This window comes from Alligator mississippiensis, chromosome 2 (assembly GCF_030867095.1).
Source record: "Alligator mississippiensis isolate rAllMis1 chromosome 2, rAllMis1, whole genome shotgun sequence".
Taxonomy (NCBI): domain Eukaryota; kingdom Metazoa; phylum Chordata; order Crocodylia; family Alligatoridae; genus Alligator; species Alligator mississippiensis.
The window spans coordinates 164,423,087-164,443,203 of record NC_081825.1 but is presented as its reverse complement, the minus strand read 5'-3'; the positions used below and the strand labels follow the sequence as shown (position 1 = coordinate 164,443,203).

General features: G+C 43.7%; 1 protein-coding gene across 5 annotated transcripts in view; it reads left to right on the top strand.

Annotated features, from left to right (window-relative positions):
* USO1 (USO1 vesicle transport factor) overlaps window positions 1-19,669 on the top strand; it is a 90,447-nt gene extending 70,778 nt beyond the window's left edge. For all 5 annotated transcript variants that reach the window (XM_059722353.1, XM_059722352.1, XM_014611570.3 and 2 more), the window contains 6 exons: window positions 935-1,098; window positions 2,423-2,509; window positions 3,484-3,573; window positions 5,531-5,629; window positions 7,387-7,602; window positions 18,650-19,669. In XM_059722353.1, coding sequence (XP_059578336.1) covers window positions 935-1,098; window positions 2,423-2,509; window positions 3,484-3,573; window positions 5,531-5,629; window positions 7,387-7,602; window positions 18,650-18,736 — 743 coding nt within the window. In that variant the 3' untranslated portion in view covers window positions 18,737-19,669. The remainder of the gene's footprint in view (window positions 1-934; window positions 1,099-2,422; window positions 2,510-3,483; window positions 3,574-5,530; window positions 5,630-7,386; window positions 7,603-18,649) is intronic.
* Window positions 19,670-20,117: the final 448 nt, after the last annotated feature.

Here is a 20,117-nt window from a genome sequence, read left to right as displayed (position 1 = left end):
TTATGTCTGCCCTTAAGCTTCTCTTTTCTAAACTGAATAGGCCCAGCCTCTTTAGTCTCTCCTCAGATGAAAGCCTTCCCATACCACTAATTTGCATTGCCCTTTTCTGTATCTTCTATTTCTTGTGTACCCTTTTCAAAGTGAGGTTCAAGGTATAAACAGACCATGGATTTATAAAGGGGCATAATACTTTCCATTTTGTTTACTATTCCTTTCTTAATGCCTAACATTGTTTGCCACCTTGATGGCTGCTGAGCACTGAGCTGATGTTTTTAGCAAGCTGTCCACGCTGACTCCCAGATCTCTTTCCTGTGTGATAACAGCAGATGTAGAGCCCATTATAGTTGTATAGTTTGGATTATTTTTGCCCATGTGCATCACTTTATATTTATCTACTTTGAATTTCATCTGCCATTTAGTTGCCCATTTGCTCAGTAGTGCCATATCCTTTTGTAGTTCATCACAGTCCCCCTCGGTTATTACCACTTTGAATAATTTTGTGTCATCTGCAGAGTTGGCCGCCTCGCTCCCCCCTTCCCTCTTCCAGATCACTCATGAATATATTAAATAGCACTGATCCCAATACATATCCTGGGGTGGGGGGGCTGCTTTTTTACTTCTTAATGAGATACAATTGCACAGACTTCCTTTCTATAAAGAACTGCACATTTCTGAGGTTGATTTACAGACAGAACTACGAAACCTCTCACCTTCTTTTCTCCACCCAGGTTGAGGTTGATTTACAGACAGTTGCCAGTGGGTTTTTTAACACAGTAGAATCATCTAAACTTGAATAACTTGTAATAGCATTTTTTTTAGTAGGAGGAAAATGTGCTATTGTTGAAGATCACTACTTCATATGAATGTTTCAGCTACTGTATAAATGAGATAAGTGTAAAAGCCTTCTACTAATTTTGCAATGTATGGCCTATAGGAAAGGATACCCAGCATAACAGTTCCCACAGTGACACACTACAGATGAATGGCATTCAGCCTGAAGAAATCAGCAAATTGAGAGAGGAGGTAAAAGAATGGAAAAATAAGCATGACCTGTTGCAAGGGCAGCTGAGAGAAAAGGATTCCGTGATTGAGAAATTGGTAAGCAATTAGTGACTACTTCAGAAGAACTTTCCATACGCAGTTGCAGTTTCCATACCTGTTAGTTGCTCAATGCAGGTATTTCCAGCAGAAATGGGGAATTTTTTAGGCTATTATGCCAGGCATTGGTGAGACCTAAACTAGAATATCGTGAACAATTCTGGTCACCTTTTGCTTAAAGATGAGCTCAAACTCTGAAGCAAGTGCAGAGAAAGAGCAGTGTGACATTCAAGGAAATAGAAGGTCTCTCTTGAGACTTCTAGAAAAGACTAGAAATGTTTGATTGATTTATCTAGCAGAATACGGGGTGGGAGCGGGGGATAAGATCATCTATAGATGCATCACAGGTAAATCCAGTGGAGGGAGATAAATGAAAGGATCATATTTTCATAAGAACACACATAGCTATGAATGTGTTTTACTGCCCCAAGAACACACATGTAATGTTACACCAAAATCGTGGTTGGGAGGCTGAGCAAAAAAACAAAAAAAAAGTTTCAGGCTGGTTACAGGAAAAGTGGCATAGGGACAAAAGCACTTACGGGGCTTATGCAAGTTTTTTTTTTTTGTGTGATCAGGCCCCTGAAAGCGCTCTACAGCTGTGATGTAACACACATACATGGCTGCAAAGCACTTTTAAAATCACCAATCATGCAAAAAATTAACGGGGGGGGGGGGGGGGAGGGTTTGTTTCTTTGTTTGTTTGTTTGTTGTTAGCTTTAATAAAATTTCAGTCACTTTTCTTTGCATTAGGTAAAATAAGTTTTTCTGAAGAGTAAAAATCCTTGGGCTGTCTACTGAGACATAGATTTACAGATATGCTGAGTGTATTTCAAACCTCCTGGTATTCTCCATCTCAGATGCTGGTGCCTAATATTCTGGTAGCATGGTGGAAGGGTTTTGCTTGTCCATTTCACATCATTGGGAATGTGCAGAGGCCACTCAAAGACTGAAGCCGAGTTATTTGTCATAACAAGGGCTGTTAGAGAGCTGTCATACTTCCTGACCACTTGTCTTTCAAGTCTGAGCAATCTAGATTTAAGTTGGGAGAGAAGGTAATGGGAGGTACTGAGGTGGCTGATGCATGTCATCCCCTTTATCTCCATGCAGATTGGATTGTTTGGCTTGTTGATTTGGGGGGTGAAGTGAAAGATAGGTTTCTTTACTGTTATAGATAGATTCACACAGTACTGTTACTGCATTCAGCCTGAGTGTAAAAGTGCAGAGGCTTTATCAAAGAACAGTTCTGATAACAGGTGAGTAATTATTTGATCAATGTAATGTGGTAAAACTTTTTATGGTTTGTTGGTTTCTCCCCTTATAGAAGTCTTCACAGTTAGAACCAGGAACAGAACAGTCTTCTCAGGCAAATAAATATGGTGGTTTGGAGCATGATAACAATTTGCAGAAGGTGAGAATTCTTGCTACTTTATGAATGGCAATCAGCCTTTCTTTTGTGTAGCTTCAGAATAGTTGATGTGCAGTCACCAAATGGGCAATTATTGGTCCCAAATAGTAATATTTTAGGATGGGGAGACAGTTTTCAGTCAAACTTCAGTTACCTTCAGAGAGAGCAAAATGGGTTGTAAAGCACGTCAGTTTGTTTCAGGGACCTTACCTTACATACTGATTTAAATTATTTTGAACACAAGAAATCACCAGTATTGCTTGTGTTGCAGTGAATTGAGTTGGTGGAGAAACTGAAAATTCTGATAATATATTGCTTATTAACAGTTGCATAGCACATCTCTTAAACTGATATAAATTTGACATTTGAGTCTTTTTTTTTCACATGAGAAAAGACCAATTCATGTATCTTGTCTGTTAAGTGACTGAGTAAAACTGTCTTTTTGCCCCTGAAAGAATCTCACTCTTAGTTTTCTCCCAATAATAAAGCAAGGGAATTGTTGAAGAATTTGAGTTGATAAATGTTTTGCTCTAGATAATTTGCACTCGAAGATTTTTCAGAAAAAAAGAACTTGCTCTAGATAATTTGCACTCGAAGATTTTTCAGAAAAAAAGAACATGCATATGAGAGCCTGTTCTGCTTGCTTTGCTAATTGAAGCAAGCCTCAAAGAAGTGGCTGCAAAGTTCTGCATTTAATAGAAAGTTTTGTGTCCGTGTCGTCGTCTCCCCCCCCACCCCCCCCCAACTACTTGAGGTTGTTAGCTGTGCTAAGTATTACATTCTTGAGAGCTCTTGTTAGCATGTCTAGACAGCTGGTTGCTCTGTTTTTAGTAGACATGCTGCTCTCTTTCCACAGCTATTCTGAATAAGTCTGATGCACATTTTGTAGCTCTTACTAGCAAAAAAAGGTAGCTTTTGTCATTGTTTACTAGTAAGAGTTTTTAGAGAGGAACAGTAACTCTTCATCTTTACCATAGGAACTAGAAACATTGAGGACACAAGTACAGTCACAGTCCACAGAAATATCTAAACTTCACACTGAGAAGCAGAAGCTGCTACAACAAATGGTAACCCTATTATCCTTGCTTTACTGAGTAATATAGAAAACTGTCTGTCACTATATGTCTCTACAGACAGATAGATGTATCTATATAGGGAGGGGTGTGTGTGATGATAAAGAATATATTTAGAACAAGCCCTCATTTGATGCAGCTCTGACATCTGTGGAGTTATTCCTGATTTATGCTGGGGTCTCACTTTTCTCTTCTCTCCCCCCAACATGATATTGACTGAAGAGATGTTATTCAGTAGATGTCTGATGAGAAAAAGAATTTGTTCTTACAGAGCAGATGTTTGTGTAGAATACTGCCTTTTTATCCTTTGATGAGCTTAGAGAAAACTAATTTTCCTTTACATCATAAACTCTTATCAACAAGGCCTGTTGACTGCACAGACAGATTATGCTAAAGGGTACCAGTCCATGAGCCTGGATGAGTTTCACACCCCTGGTCCAGTGTGTTGACTGCCTGCTTTTCCTTGTGCTCGGGTTAGCATGCAGGGTCAATAATGAGGTACACATTTGATGTACCTGCCTCATGGAGAGTTCTTATGGAACCCAAACGAGTCTGTCTTAGAAATCTTTGTGGTGAGTTCAAATGTCTTTAAATAAACATAACGCTGTTTGGAGTGCTATCGCATAGCAAGGGAATTTATTTACACCAATTATTTAAGTCTTTTGGCTTGATAGAGTATTTTGGGAAAACTTTAATGGTGTGTGATATACAAGAAGTTGGACTAGGTGAACTAAGTTTACCTTCTGGCTTTAATTGGTATAAAAATATTGTTTTTCACTTGTGCTTTCTGTGCTAGCATGCCTTCAAAAACACTTTGAATCGGGGGTGGGCAATTATTTGGGCTGGAGGGCCACTTGGGGAGTTTTGGTGAGTTGTTGCAGACTGGGTCAGCATATCGTGCCCTGCCCAGCTTCTCACAACATCTCACCCAAACTCTGCTCCATGCTCAGCTTGGCAGCTGGGACAGGGACATATCCAGACAGGGAGCAGGATGGGTGGGCAGGGCTGGGGCTAGGATTGTGAGGCAGTGACAGTGCAGGGCTGGGGCCTGGGGCAGAGCTCCAATCTACTCCCTGTACAGCCATGTAAGGGGCACTGATTCCACAGGCAGAGGCTTGTGGGGACTGGATTGCAGCTCTGTCCCAGGTCCCAGTCCAATACTCTCACAGCCCAGCAATCATGGGGTCTCCATGGAGACTGACCAGGACCCCTATGGCCAGGGTGCATGGCCAGTCGGACAGGATGGGCCGTAGGCAGGCAGGGAGCTGCCTCCAGAAGCAGGACAGGACGAGGCCGGGATTCTGGGGTGGTGACAGCCCAGGGCTGAGGCCCAGGGCAGAGCCGTGATCACATCCCCACACACTCCTGCCTGTCGAACCAGCACCCATCACAAAGATGTGCAGGTAGCAGATCTCAGCTCTGCCCCAGGCCCTGGCCCTGTGCTGATACTGCCCCATGATCCTGGCCCTACCCATCTGTCCCGTTCCTGGACACCACTGCTCCTTGCCTGCTTGCAGCCCCATTCCATCTACCTGACCATGCACTCTGCCTGTGTGGGTCCTACCCCTGGCAGTGAATGCAGGGCAAATAGGCCAGGATGCCCAGGTAGTGGGGTCATGCCTGGTGGCAGCAGCAGCCGCAAGGAGCTGCTGCTGGGGCTACTAGGAGTTGAGTCCAGATGCTGTGCTGGCCCAGTTCCACTGTGCTCCTGGGGACGGCGAGACGACCCACATGCACCATGGCTTAGGCTGCCCTCCTGCTCCTGTCTTGGGTGGGACTGAGGGACCCACTACAGGCAAGACAAAATCCGTTGGTGGTCTGGTTCCAGCCTGCGGGCTGTATTTTGCCCACCCCTGCTTTTAAATGTATAATGGGCTGAAAGAAATCTTTAACCTGTGTCCTGTGAGAGTGGAAGATTATCTGCTTCTGGAATTGAATTTTCTTTCCACAGAACATGACTACAGTTCCCATATTGGGAGATGGTGCTATGCCAGCAGCAAAGAACACAGATTTGGAGGAAAGACTATCACGGGAGATAAAGGAATTGAAGGTCAGTCACTACTGAAATAGTAAGGATGCAGACACATGTAGCAGTTTGAACCACTCCTGAATGTCACTGTTAGGAAACTGGTTCACAATTGTTTGTGAAGTGCTGTGGCTCTGACACCTGGAGGTGAGAGTCAGCAGCCAGCTCTGCATGCCTCAGTAGGCAAGTAGGAGGGAGTGCTTTTGGTGGCTGGGGGTGGGTGGCGGGTAGCTGGGGTCATTTCCACTTTTTTGTTTGTCCTTCTCTCCCCAGTTCAGTAAATTTCAGTAGCCTGCAATTGACCTTGGGGGAGCAGAGTTGGGGTGGGGACACAGAAATGCTTGGCCTGGTGCTTTTGGGTTCCTGTGGGCTGAGGGGGTGAGATCATATTGAACTGGTTCAAAAGGGTACTTGATTTTTTTTATTTTACTTTATTTTATATTTTATTTATTTATTTATCTATTTATTTATTTATGCAAATATACTTTTACACTGTTTGGCTAAAAGATGTCAGGTCTAGTCTGGTTTGGTCTGTCTTTGGTCTGGTTGTCCTGGGCTTTGACTTGCATCAGAATAGATCTGGGACAGTCCTTTACACATAGCTTGAATGGAAAATCAGTAGCCCATATTGTCCTGGGGGAAAAGGGTTATCCTAGTACTTCACAGGTACTTAGTGAGAAAATGGCCCTATATAACTGTAAGGATCCCAGAATAAAAAGACTTTGTCTAGGAAGTGGGGGTGGGGTATCTGACATGTTTTTAGCTTTCCAGACAGTTTTAAACTGGTTTCACAGGCTTGTGTGTCTGTCTGCTTCAGGTTTCAATGTCATTTAAATTGGTCTAAGTGTTGTTTGTGTCCATACCTTAAATAACTGAGTATTCAGTTTGATCATTTATGTGAAGTACTGCAGTCTTAAAGATGTTCTGCCAAACTGAAGAATGATTTTGGGGATACTTGATTTCCCTGGAATGCTTTGAGAAAGCTTTACTTTTTAACTTTAGAAATGTTAGGTCACGTTAGGTTGGAAAGATTTTGAATTTCCAGTTGCCATTTAACTCTAATTTTTCTTAATGTGTTTAACTTTGGTGGCATTTCAGATAAGAAAGCCTTCATGAAGGGCACAGCTTTTATAACTCTAACATTAGAGTATTAACAAAACACTACTTCAAAATGTTTATCCTGAGACGTCCAGAAAAATCAGAACAGATCAGAATTTGCCTTCCTTGTTTTCCTGTAGCGGTGAAGAGTTGTTGTCTGTGGGGAAGGGATGAATCTTCCAAGCCTTCGTTAAATACCATAAAACAAGAGAGGCCCAAACCTAGCTTGGAAGCATTCTTCAGACTAGCTTTTTATGTGTTTTGAATAGCATGGATTGTTGCTGCAGTGGCAATCCTGTGAGGATTTTCTGCTTGGTTTCGGGCCAGGATGTCCCTGTGTTAGTCCTGGGCAAGCTGCATCTTTGAACCCTCTCTGGTCTGCAGAGAGCACCCATCTCAGATGTTAAGCCTTTTTTCTTCACCTGTCATGGAGTAAAATCCCCTTGTTTTCCTGCTCTAGCTGGGCTCTGCCTGCATAAGATTTTTCCCTTGGGGAGCTGTGACTGGAGGGGAATAGCGACGCTTGACAGCAAACTTGAAGCTAGACTTTGAGCAGAGTATAGTGGCAGCTATATAGAGTTCCTAGGCACAAACAGTGTTTTCTATTAATCAAACTAGTCTGCATTTAGAATGATCTGTGGTTTGCATGTTAGTGACTTAACTGTTTTTGTGACTACTGCCAGAATGAAGTTAAAGCTCTCTCTGAGGAAAAAGCAACCCTGAAACAGCAGCTGGACTCATCCAACAGTACAGTCGCCATTTTACATGATGAGAAAAGCAAGCTACAGCAAGAAGTGGCAGAATCAAAGAAAGAACAGGATGATCTCTTGGTGCTTCTGGCTGATCAGGATCAGAAAATAGTTAAACTAAAGAGTACACTCAAGGAACTTGGTGAACCGGTAGGTTAAGTGTTCAGTAAAATAAGTCTTTGTATGGGCTGTTATTCAGCATGTAATAACTACAATTACCCTAGCAGCAAAGGGGCAATTGCCTTACCTCTTGATGAACTGCTGACTGCAGAGAAGCAACCAGAAGAGTCGGCAGAACTTGTCAGCCTCTGTCACCTGAGGAAGGGCAGCTGCCATGTGTAAAACAGGTGCACAGCTTTACAGTGTTTCTTGAGATTAGACATCTGCGTTGTGCTGTGGTATCCATCTGGTCATGCAGCGAGCCGCATCTTCCCTTTTCTTTGTGTTTGTTTTTTTAAACAGAAAACTAGGGTGGGCATGTGTACATGCTATGGGCACTGCATTGTGTCCTAGGTCAAACTTGGCTTTCAGTGAAATGGAGGCAGTCATCCAGCCAGTGCAGTTCTTGGAAGGTGCATCTCTTAGGTTTCATATCTTCTGACAAGCTTCATAATGACCTGTAACAGGGACCATGACTTGAAGGTGCATAAAAATACCTATTTAGCGTGCAACTGTACCACTCCTTCAATAAGAAAGTTTAACAGGCAATTTTTAAATTCCTTTTTACATCTTAATCCAAGTTCAGGCTTTTTTTATGGCATATGCTACCTCATTGGGTCACATGATCCATGTTTGTAAAGTTCTCAACAGTTAAAAAAACCAAAACAACAAACATACGCAAAAAACCTGTTTCTGCCAAAAATGAATATACCAGCATCTTAGGAAGCTTATGGGCCTCCCAGCCACTAAGTAGTATGGCCCAAAGTGATTTGAGACGGTTCCTAATCTGCTTTCATACGTCAGTGGACTCAGTGGCCTTGACTGACAGTGTTGTGTCAGATCTCAGGAGTGCAATTCTAATATGTGTCCAGGTCCTCCATTCCCACAGTTCAACAGTGGGCTGCTTGATGCTAGTCCAAAGAGCAAGGAGAAAAACACCAGTCAAAAACACTGTCTCTCACTTCCTGCAGATGCATCTTTGATATGAGCCAGTGGAGAATCCCCTGCCTCCTCTCCATTTAGAATACAGAGGGCTTTGCTCACAAGCAGCTGTCAGACAACGCAAGGAGCTGCTTCTGCTGAAAGTACTAGGAGAGTAACTGCAGATATGGAGGTGATGACCAAGAATGCACAGTTGCATACCAGCACCTTTGGAAAGAGTTCCTAGCACTCTTTCTACTAGCAACTCTGAAGGCAAGGTGGCTACACAGCTTTTGGTACTGGACTCCAGACACACAGGCTCAGCATACCTTGAATGATAAGTTAAGATTGGTCTGGACTCAGCTGGCGCACAGGACTTCTCTAACAGCAGAGAGGGTGGAACTTTGTGCTCTGGCAGGTGCAGACAAAGGGTGGGGGAGAGAGAAGCAGCAACACTAGGTGACATGCTTGAATGATTTTTCTTTATTTTCAGCATAGTCTCAGTAAGCAAGAGGATCATGATCAGGGGAAGTCCAGCCAGAAGTGCTTCTCAATATCATGCTAGAACCTCAAAATGCCCTGTTTGGCATGGCAAATCTTTGGTGTATTCACTAGAGCATATGCTAATTAGTGCCAAATGCAGAGACAGGGAGAAAGAGAGAGAAATACAGGCAAGTGAACTGACATGTTTTCTTTTTTAAATGCAAATTCCATTCTAGGTATCTGACCAACCTTGGGTTGCTAGGAAGCTCCACATTGAGTTGTGTTAGTCTCTGCCTCTGCTTCTGCCTGTGGCAGTGTTCAGATACAGCAACTTGCATGTGTATCAGGGACAGTTCCTAATCTGCCCTGTACTGCTTGCAGCTGGTTGGCATGTCACCATGGGAAGAAGATGGCCTGCTGCAGCTGGTTATCTTGCTAGGAAAATACATAAAATGGTTTTCTAGAGTTGTGCTCTGGCAGTCTGTCATAAGTAGCCCTTCAGTTAATCATGGAGCCAGCCATCTCAGGCCCTATGTAGCAAGCCCAACAGTCTTATGCCGTTGGTGGAACCCAAGCTTCTCTCCTCAGGAGGTGCAGGCCCTCAGTGAGTTCATGACAGAACACTTTGACAATGTGGTGTTCTGTAAATCGGGTAACCATGCTTCTGGGTTTTCCTGAACATGTCCTTTTTTGGTCCTCTGTCCTCCATCTGGGCAGGTTTTTGAAATACAGACATGTCCAGAATTTTGCTGTGCCTCTGCTTTTTCCCGGTGCTTTTAGCGTGCCTGAGCAAGGAGCTGCTTGGGGCTGGGGGTAGCAGGGGAAGATGCCTGGAGGCTGGGGCATCATGCGCTCCGCGCATGGGTTCTGGAAACTGCAGGCAGGTAAGATACAGATCAAAACATGGTGTGTGTGAGCTGCATGGGCAGCCAGGCTGGGGGTGGGCAGGGGGCTACGGGTCGGGAGTGAGGAGCACCAGCATGGTCTGAGGGGTGGAGTGTACTGTGGATCAGAAGTGAGGGGCAGTAGCAGGGCTGGGTGGGCAATGGCTTGGGAGTGAGGGGCAGGGGCAGGACATGGGCATATCAGTGTGTGTCCACAATCATATTCCCCTTCTCCTCCCCCTCCCGACAGGGGACTCTTTTGAAACTGGAAAGATGGTAACCCTATCTGTAAGGATCTTCTCTAGAGTGGAACTACCTTGGGGCAGTCCTGCAGATCTTGAATGGGTAGTGCATGGATGTTGAGTCCATTAAGAAAAAGTGGAGGGACAGTTACTGGTGGGTAAAGAGGAGGAAGAATTGGCTAATAGTGTTTTTGGGACCCTGTTGGAGCAGTACTTGCAAGCTGTTGCCTTCTCGGTTAACCTGTGTCAGCTGCAGGGTGTTACATGGTTCAACACCACCGAGATAGTCCAGTAAGTAGGATGACAATGGTAGGATCTTCCTGTTAGCCTTGTATGTGCAGACACTTATCAGAGATGACAAGGACTCTCCCATAATGCACATGGATGAGAGCAGGGCAATAGAATTAAACTTCATGTTGGCAAAAAGCAAGAATTCACTTCCAAATTTAAGTGGCCATGCCCTTTGCATTCTACTCTGTTCTAAAGCCTACCCCCAATTCACTCCTCTTCTGGTTCCCTTCACAAACCACTCCTTTTCTCTTCCCAGAAGGGCATATGTCACTAGTTGCAAAACCTAATTACTGGTCCGAGCACAATGAAAAACATCTGGTCTGTGTAATACTTGCAGTAAACATGTGCCTCTCTAAAACAAAACAAAAAATAGTTTTACACATTTTCATTGAACAAGGGGAATGATTGATGAATGAAGACCTGTGCCCAAAAGTTGGCAAGGCCTGTGCCAGGCCAAAGTTCTGACAGCAGGGAGTATGCCAGACAGGGTGTAGAAGCCTATATTGGGGTTTTCATCACTCAAAAGGTGGCCAGGTGGCAGGCCATCAAGGCCCAGTGGAGGAATGTGTGTAGGGAGTTGTCTGATCTTGAGCTTTACCATGGGAACATCTGAATACATCATTGCAACATGTGATGGTGAGCACCAGAATAAGCTACTTATTGCTACTTGTGCTTTACTTCAATGAATAGCTGATGACATTGCGTTAGTGACAGCAACATGTTTGCATTTGACTGAGGGATTGTCTGGGCCAGTTGGAACAATGTGGGTTGAGTGGCAGTACTGTGGGATAGATCATCTTTGGCTAGCAGGGATGAGGCTACTGCCACTCCGGTTGTGCTGGCTGTACTGGGGAATGTGCCTTGATGCCAGGGCAAGGAGCCGTGCCACGTAAGTCCAGGTAGGAGATACTATTCCATTGTCCGTATTGGGGGTCAGAGCATGCAGCAAAACCTCTGAAGACAGTTGGGGAATTCCTGACCAGGGTTATCTGCTATACTGATATGAGCACTGTACCCAGGACATCATCTGCCATGGGAAGACAGTATCAGCTCTTGTGGATAGAGGAGTCCTCATGTGATGTACTGAGAGATGAGATATCAGGGCTTCATGGTCATTGACACTCCATACCACCTTGATTTCGTAGGCCACAGGTTGGCAATCTACAGTCTGGAAGCATTTAATCCAGCTTGTAAATCATAAAATCATAGACAATTAGGTTTGGAAGGGACCTCAGGAGGTCATCTGGTCCAGCTCCCTGCTCAAACCTGAATCATCCCCAACTAGGTCATCCCAGCTGAGGCTTTGTCTAACCAGGTCTTAAAAACCTCCAAGGATGATGATTCCACAACCTCCCTGAGTAGTATGTTCCAGGACTTTATTATGACCTTCCTGGTAAAAGAGGTTTTTCCTAATATCTAAGCTGAACTTCCCTTGTTGCAACCTGAGACCATTGCTCCTTGTTTGTCATCTGCCACCACTGAGAACAGTTTAGATCCATCCTCTTTAGAACCATTCTTCAGGTAGTTGAAGGCTGCTATTAAATCCCCCCATAGCCCTCTTGTATCTAGACTAAATAATCCCAGTTCCCTCAGCCTCTTCTCATCAGTCTTGTGTCCCAGCCCCTTAACCATTTTCGTTGTCCTCTGCTGGACTCTCTCCAATTTGCCCACATCCTTTCTGTAGTGGGGGGTCCCAAAACCGGACACAGTACTCCAGATGTGACCATACCAGTACCGAATACAGGGGAAGAATCACTTTCCCTGATCTGCCAGCAGTGTTCCTACTAATGCGGCCCAGTATGCTGTTAGCCTTCTTCACAACAAGAACCCCAACAAGGATGCGGGGCTTCAGCTGCTGGTGCACTTCCCAGGTCACCACAGAGACAAACATCCATCTGTTTGCCCATGTCTGACCCAGGTGGTTCATTCTAGCCCACAGCTGGAAAAAGTTATGTATCCCTACTCTACACTGTTGCACTCCAGGAGGTCAAGTTAAGTGCTTATAACATTGATAGCTGCTTCGGCCACCTAGGGCTGGCCCTTTTGGTTTCAGTGGGGCCACGTACAACACAAATTCACAATGCATGGGAAAGGATCTGTGTGTGTATAGCAAAAACTTGGGATCAAACTTGGAAAAGATGAGAAACCTGTCTACGATCAGGACCTCTTCTGTAGGCTTAAATGCAGAACTAGGGTACAGCTACAGTTCCCTTAATGCTCATCTATTTAAACAAAATTATATAGTACAGTTATAATGCCCTGAATTATCACCACCTGGTCAGAAAAGAGGCAAGAGACAGATATGCAGCCTGATTCTTATCGTCACACTCCAGAAGCACAAGAATAAATACTTATTCTATTGCCTGTCTAGCTACCTACAGTAGCATAATGCAGACTATGTATACCTGCTGTGGAGACTCGAGAAGAAAGTGATATGCTGTTTGGCATTAGGTTGTCCTGAATTTATGGATTTTTTTTTTCAATTTTCTCTCTAGTTGACACTTTCTATTATTTATGGATGGCTTGTTGTAATATATTAATAAAGATTCTCTGATTGGTTTTATTCAAATGTATTTGTCACTGAAAGTTCTTAAACTGAGCTGAACCAGTTCTTATGATGGTGAGGTGTCAATTGGTATTTATGTCCCTGTAAAACTTACAGTTCTGGAAGAGAGGATTTCTTGTCTCCTTTCCTCACTATCATGGAATGGTCCTTGCTACCATCCTGTTGTTCTTTTCATCTTGGTTTATGGTCTTCACTGACCAGGCTGGTTTGTTTGTATGACTTCCTTAAGAAACTTAGCACAAATATAACTATTACAGCAAAATTAATATACAATGTATTTAGTTACATCAATCACTACATTAACGTTTTCAAACTAAAGTTATAATACAGTATATTTGGATTATCTCTTTTTTTAAAGCCTCTTTTTTTCAGGCTTTTTGCTCTCTACAGTTTAATCTGGTTTAGCGCAATTTGTTAATTTCTATGTCTTTTTTCAGTCTGCAAAGGTACTTTATACTCAAACAGGTTTTTAGTGTCTTCTGCTTGAGCCACACATCTGTAGCTTGGTGTAGACCCTTTGAAGTTATCCAAGACTGGCAGCAAGTGATTATATATTTCCGCTTTCCCATATTCATTTAGCAAGAATACGCTATCATTTAATTGGATTCTCCACCTTTTCAGTTTTTCCCAATTGATTTATTTATATATATTTTTTACTGATTAAATTACTGGATTTTTTAAAATTGAAGTGAATCAGTTTTTACTGATTTTACACCTGGGTTTTAGTTCCCAGGTTTCCAACCGGATGTGGGGCAGGGTAGCTGTGGCTGCGCAGGGGCTGGGGGAGGGTGGCTGGACCCACTGCCTGGGGGTGCAGGGCTCCTGGCTCTGACCCTAGGAGGGGCTGCGGGAATTGCTCCCAGGGTGGGCAGGTCCCAGCTGCACCCCAGTGGCTCTGGCTGCGGCCCTGCCCCAGGCGCTGAGAGCGGCAAGCCGTGCTGCGGGGGGCGGGGGCAGCAGGTGGGAGAGCCTGGCCCTGCTCCCTGCAATGGGCACTGCACCTGTTGGCTGTTCCCAGGGCCGCTGCAGCAGGGGCTGGGGTGAGTGGGAACAAGCGGAACCTCGGGGGGCATGGGGCACAGCGCAGCTTGTCCTCACTCACCCCAGCCCCTGCTGCAGCAGCCTCAGGAGCAACTGATACCACCTGCCTGCACCACGGCATGGCACAGCCCAGGGGCTGGGGGGAGTAGGGACAAACGGAGCCTCGGGGCGGGCTTGAGGGCACGGCGAGCCCAGCAGCTGCAGGCAGCTGGCATTGGTTGCTCCTGGGGCTGCTGCAGCAGGGGCTGGGGTGAGTGTGGAGAAGCTGCACAGTGCCCCGTGCCCCACAGGGCTCCACTTGTTCCCACTCACCCCAGCCCCTGTTGCAGCAGCCCCAGAAATGGCCGACGCTAGCTGCAGAAGGAACTGTAAGTAGGTTCGGGGCATGAATCTGGGGACACGTGCCTCCCAAGAAAACCCCAGCGCAGCCCCACAGCCCTCCCAGGGGGTACGTAGCAGCAAGAGCTGTGGCCCCCTGCCCTGCACCCACTGACCATTCCCTTTGCTTTGCTCCCTGCTGCAGCCCTAGGAGCGGCCAATGGGCTGTACTGCGCCCTTCCCCCCCACTTATCTAGTCCCAGCCTCACTCCCTCCCTTCCTCACCGCTGATTATTATTTTTTTCCTCTTATTTTTTCTTTTCCCCAATTTAAACTGATTTCCCCCCCCCCCCTTAATTCCTTTTATCCCAATTTCATCCCAGTTTTTTTAGGTTTCGAAGATAAACCCTCGAAATTCCCAGGTTTTTTTAAATAACTGAAAATGTGGAACACTATATAATTCTTTTAATTTTCTTTATTCAAAGACACAAAATCCAGGTGCTATAGTGGTTGCCTTTAACAGCTATTAGTGTTTTCCATAAAGGAATCATCTGAACCTGCTTTGGCCAGTTACTGCTGGCCTTGACTAGCAGATTGAATTCTGCTTTCCCATGCTACTGCATATTGATTTTTATGTTGAGCACTTCTGTCTGTACAAGCTGAAGCTTGTATTATTCCTAACTTAGCCTTATACTAGGTCCCCAGTCTGCACCTGTCGCAGTGTTTCAAGGGTTCTGTGGCCAGCTGTGTGACAAATAAGCGCTGTAATGTGCTGCATGACAAATAAGCGCATCACTCGAGCTTCAGTAATACTGGCCAGTGGCCATGTTTTACCACCCTCATCCTGGATCTCCTCAAGAGGCTGGAAAACACCTACTTGACATGATTGAAGACTGTAAGCTCATGTATTGCAGCTTATCCTATGTATTGTACTGCTGCTGGTACCATGTGGAGGGGAGTTGCTGTCATTGTTATTGTTTACTTTTGCTGTTTCCTGCAATGAAAACTTAGTACCACCTGGAAAATCACCTTTTTATGATCTGACCTGTTAACTTCCAGTGCGTAAGTTGTTGCAGCTTCATGTTGCCATGGCAATATGAAAATATTCTATTTTAAGTGTACCTGGGCTCTTCTGTCTCTACCATCATCCTGTTTGCATGTGGTGGCCAGAAATGCCTGGGTGTCTGAACACCTGCCTGTCAGGGCATACAGATTTTATCTTGCTTTTCCCTGTCTACCTTAGGCTTTCCACAGAGGAAAGAGGGGATACTGTCTGGCAAAGAGGCAGACCAGTTGTGCAGCTATATTGTGCAGAAGGCAGCAAACTAGAAAACTAAAGTAGACTTTGTTGGGTCTCTGTGGTAGTGTGCCACCAAATGGATGGAGATGGTCACCATGTTTTCTGAATGCTTATGACTCTCTCCCAGTTGACCACAAAGTCATGCACCAGGTTATGCTTATAACACAACCGATCATCAAGGTGATGAGCTGATGGCAAAAGTTGGGAGGGGTCAGCAAGGAAAAAAAACAAATGGGAGGCAGTGGGGCGATTGCACTGAGAGTGTAATGTGTTGCAGGAACACCTGTGATATATTGTAGCATGAACAATGTGGTTGAAGTAACAATATTTGAATAAATATGGTACTTTGCTATTTAAGACAGGTTTCTCCCTGTGGCCCCCCCCTCACCCCCCCCCAAGTCAGCATGTGGGGAGAGAGAAGCTCTTCATTTTATAATTGCATACAAGGAAACCATATTAAATACATTTCTGTTGTTAAACTGCTGTCCAAAAGCAGCATGTGCTCAGTAATGGAAACCAACAATGAAATTGATTAAAATGTAGCCGTCACTGAGCATGACTATAAAACACATGGCCCATAATGGGCAATAGGAACTTTTGAAGGGCCACACACAACCCCTCCCCCCCCCCAACAAAAAAACCAAAACAAAAAACCAAAAACAACCCAGCACTTGCTCCCCATAGGAGAAAGTGAGCACTAGGCCTTAAGTTACCACAATACTAGGCCGGCACTTGAAGAGGCCAGAGCAAGCTCTGACACCCTTCCCTGAGCCCAAAATATTAGTAGTAACCTTTTCCTTAAAATTTCGTGTCCCAAGTCAAATCAGCCAAATCAATTCTAAATCCATGTGAGTCATTTGAGAACCATATGTGGCCTTACTACCAGCAAGCATCCTCCATCCCTGCCTGGAGCTTCAGATGCTTGCAAATCCTCTGGTGGGCATCCTATGTGCAGACCCAAGCCCAGAGGCTTGGGGTTTGGCTGCCCCCAAGTTTCGCTTGCCCTCAGCTGTATGATCACAGGACCAAGCTAGGGAGGAGTCTCCTATTTCCATAAAGTCGGCGTATGGCTGAGATCTTCCCACTGGAAGTGAAAGTGGGACGCTAACTACGCATTACTTTGGTCATGATACTACCTCTTGCTACATCCATGGTTTTCTCCAGCCAGTTGGAAAACCACCTTCGTGGTCACAGTAGTTACCGTACCAGGTGGTATTGACCTAGCACAAGGATAAGATATCGGAGCCCATCTAAATAATATATATGGTAGTACCCATTGCTGCAGCCCCCCACAGCACAGACTTTATCTCATGTTGAGCTACTACATTGAATATATTTAGACCTCTTCACTCCCACAGCTAAGTTGCACCTTTCCCAGTTCCAATGACTCCTGTTTCTTCACCAGCCTGAAATGTCTGTCAGACATCACCAATGGGCCCCCAAACAGTTCACCCAGAATCCCACTGTCACACCCTCTCTGAGCCTGTCATATGATTAGTGTGATCCAGCCCTCTATGAGATGGAACCAAGTTGCCCTGTACTACTTCTGCATATAATTTTTCAGAGGCTCCTCAGACCCATGACAAGAACACCTAGTTCCAAGTCATGAGTTGGGGGGTGGGGGTTGCTAATTAGCACATGAAGTGTGTGTGTGGGGGGGTATCTGGACTACATACACATACTGAGCTTTCCTGGGGCCCAGCCCAATGAGCTTTGTAGTAAATCATGAGCCTTTTGGCTTTGATTGTGTAGTCGCTTCTCGGCCTCTTGTGGGCTTAGATCAAGTGTACTTTTTTATAAGTACAAAAGTGCTGCTTAAAAGTAAGTTTGTGGAGTAGCTGTGCTAAAATTTGTATCGGTATCAAAAAAAGGGGGGGAAAAGATAAAAATGCCAATTCAACCATCATTGCAAATTTGCCTTGCGCTTCCATGTGCTCAGGAGGGAGAACAGGGTCTGAGAGTATGTTGGAGTGAGGGTGGGGAGGATGAAGGGGCTGCAGGGGAAGAAGTTGGTGGGACAGTGGTAAGGGAGGCCATCTGATCCGCCAGATTTATTTTACCCTGCTGTAACTGTAGGAGAGGAACAAAAGGCAAATCTCCAACAATTAGATTTTTATACCTGAAAAATTACAACAAAAGTACAAATTTTCCATATATAGAATCTAATTTTGGGGGGTTGTCTTATAATCAGGGTCACGTTATTTAAATAAATATGGTACTTCTGGTTGGGCTCAGCTTATGTCCGTTCATTTTGTTGTGGTGTATGACCTTAAACAGCTAGCTGTAAACATAAATTAATTAGGATAGTAATGAGGCCTGGACACGACCTGCATGCCTAGCAGGCATAACAGCACTTTCCCTGCACATGGATTAAGCATCCAAACAGGAGTCAAAACAATTCTTTTAGGCTAAATTGCAACCTTGTAGTAGATAAACTTGTTAGGTGCTGTGTTGAGGGATCTGCACCTGCAAATTAAGATCTCTGTAAGCAGACAAAGGGCTAAGAACCATGGAAGTACTGGTGCAAAGATGTCTTGGCGGGCAGGTTGGGATCTTCAGTGGTGCATTTCAAAACCTTTTTCACATGTTAGGTTTGACAGAGTTCTGTGAGGTAGATGAACATTCTTTAATTTTACTGAAGGAAGAAATTGAGGCACAAATGAAGTGACTTGTTTAAAGGCACAGAGCAGAAATGTCTGTGCTAAGAAGTCTTACCAGATTCTCTGCTGTTACCTTAGACCAGTCTTCTCATTCCCAAAATCTAAATAAGTAAAAGTTAAAAATAAAACCCAGAAGATAGGATTTCTCAACATTGATACGAGAAGCAGTATCATGTTCTATGATGCCTGATGCTTGGTCAAATATAATTTGAGCAGAAATTTTAGGTTGGCTTTATTTTTTGTTGCCATTTTTTCTCTCTCAGTTGAAGACAACTTATTAAAGTACACTGTTTCTTTTTAAGTCTTTTTTTTTTATATTATTATTTTTTCAGGTTGAAGATGAGGATGATACTGAATCTGGAGACCAAGGTGATGAAGATGAAGATGAGGATGGAGAAGAGGAAGAGCAAGATGAATAGTGCTTTAGTATTTCACCATCAGAAAACTAGAGATTGCATTAATATGAAAATAAACTAATGCTGTTGGCCTACAAACAACAGCTACGTTATTTAAGGAAGCAGGTGGGAAAATAACTACAGGACTAGTTCCAAGATACTGAAGTAAAGTGTGGGAAATGTTCATTATAGCTGAAATTTAACATCATTGTTAAAATTATACATAAGCATCCCACATTGAAAGAATTTAGAAGCCGCTTTAGACGCTGTTTAAAGCATGGGGGTAACAGTGCTACTGCCTTATTAGTTCATTGTCATTTACAGAAGTTCTGTGCATTTGTCTACGTTTTACTTTCTTTTGGAACTCTTAACATAATTAAATACATATGTATTTGGTTTAACATTTGTTGGATGGAATCATTGCTTCTGCATTCAGCAGGGAGCTCATCATCATAACTCATGGCTTTTGTTAAGTTAAATGGCTATGTTGAAGGGGCAGGGTGGGTGCATCTGGTATTGTACACACCATTGGCTACCTGTTGAACTGACTTTAAAAATGAATGGAAGTGTACAGTGTAGAGTGCCTTGACACCTGAAATAGCTGCATTCTGTACCTCATTGAAGAAACTAAAGGAAATTGCAGCATTATGCTGACAGCATGGAGAAGGTTTCGTGGAAATCTGCAACAGTGTGGTAGCATTTTTAAGCTGAACATCTTTGCTTTGTTTTTTGGTTTTCTCTTTTTAAAGCATAAGAGATTTAATGTACTACCAGGTCATCATATAAAAACAAATCTGAATATTTGAGTCAGAAGAAAACACATCTATGATTTATATAATTTATTGGCTCATTTGCCGAACAGAGATAAAAGATTAGATTTAAAAAAAAATCAAAATGATTACACTTAATGCATCAATTCATGTTTTGGTAATAAAAATAGTTATGATGTTCATTTAATTTTGTTGTCCAGTTTCAATTAAATGTATTTAATTATTTATATTTGAATCGGAGCTACTTAAAAATCAAAACTGGTTAGATTAAGAGGATGCTATCAAATGGCACTGAACTCATATCTCATCAAACAGACTTGCCCATGGAGGGCGGGGGAGGTTCAGTTGTCATTCTTTTGACTTTACAGAATGAAAGTGTTACTGGATTTCCTCCAATGTGTTTTTGGAGTCCCCAGCAATAAACCAGCCAGGTAGGATTTTGGCCAGTGAATTCAATGGCTGGTTGTTTGATAAATTAGTTTAAATATTCTTTTTCATTTGTTGATTACATAGTGAGCATAGGAGTAACAGCTGATGAAAGGGCTGATTTGAAATGTTCCTAACAGATAATGAGTTAAAGTAAGATGTGTTTCTTCAGTTAGCCTGTGCATAAAATTGACTGAAATCAATGGAGG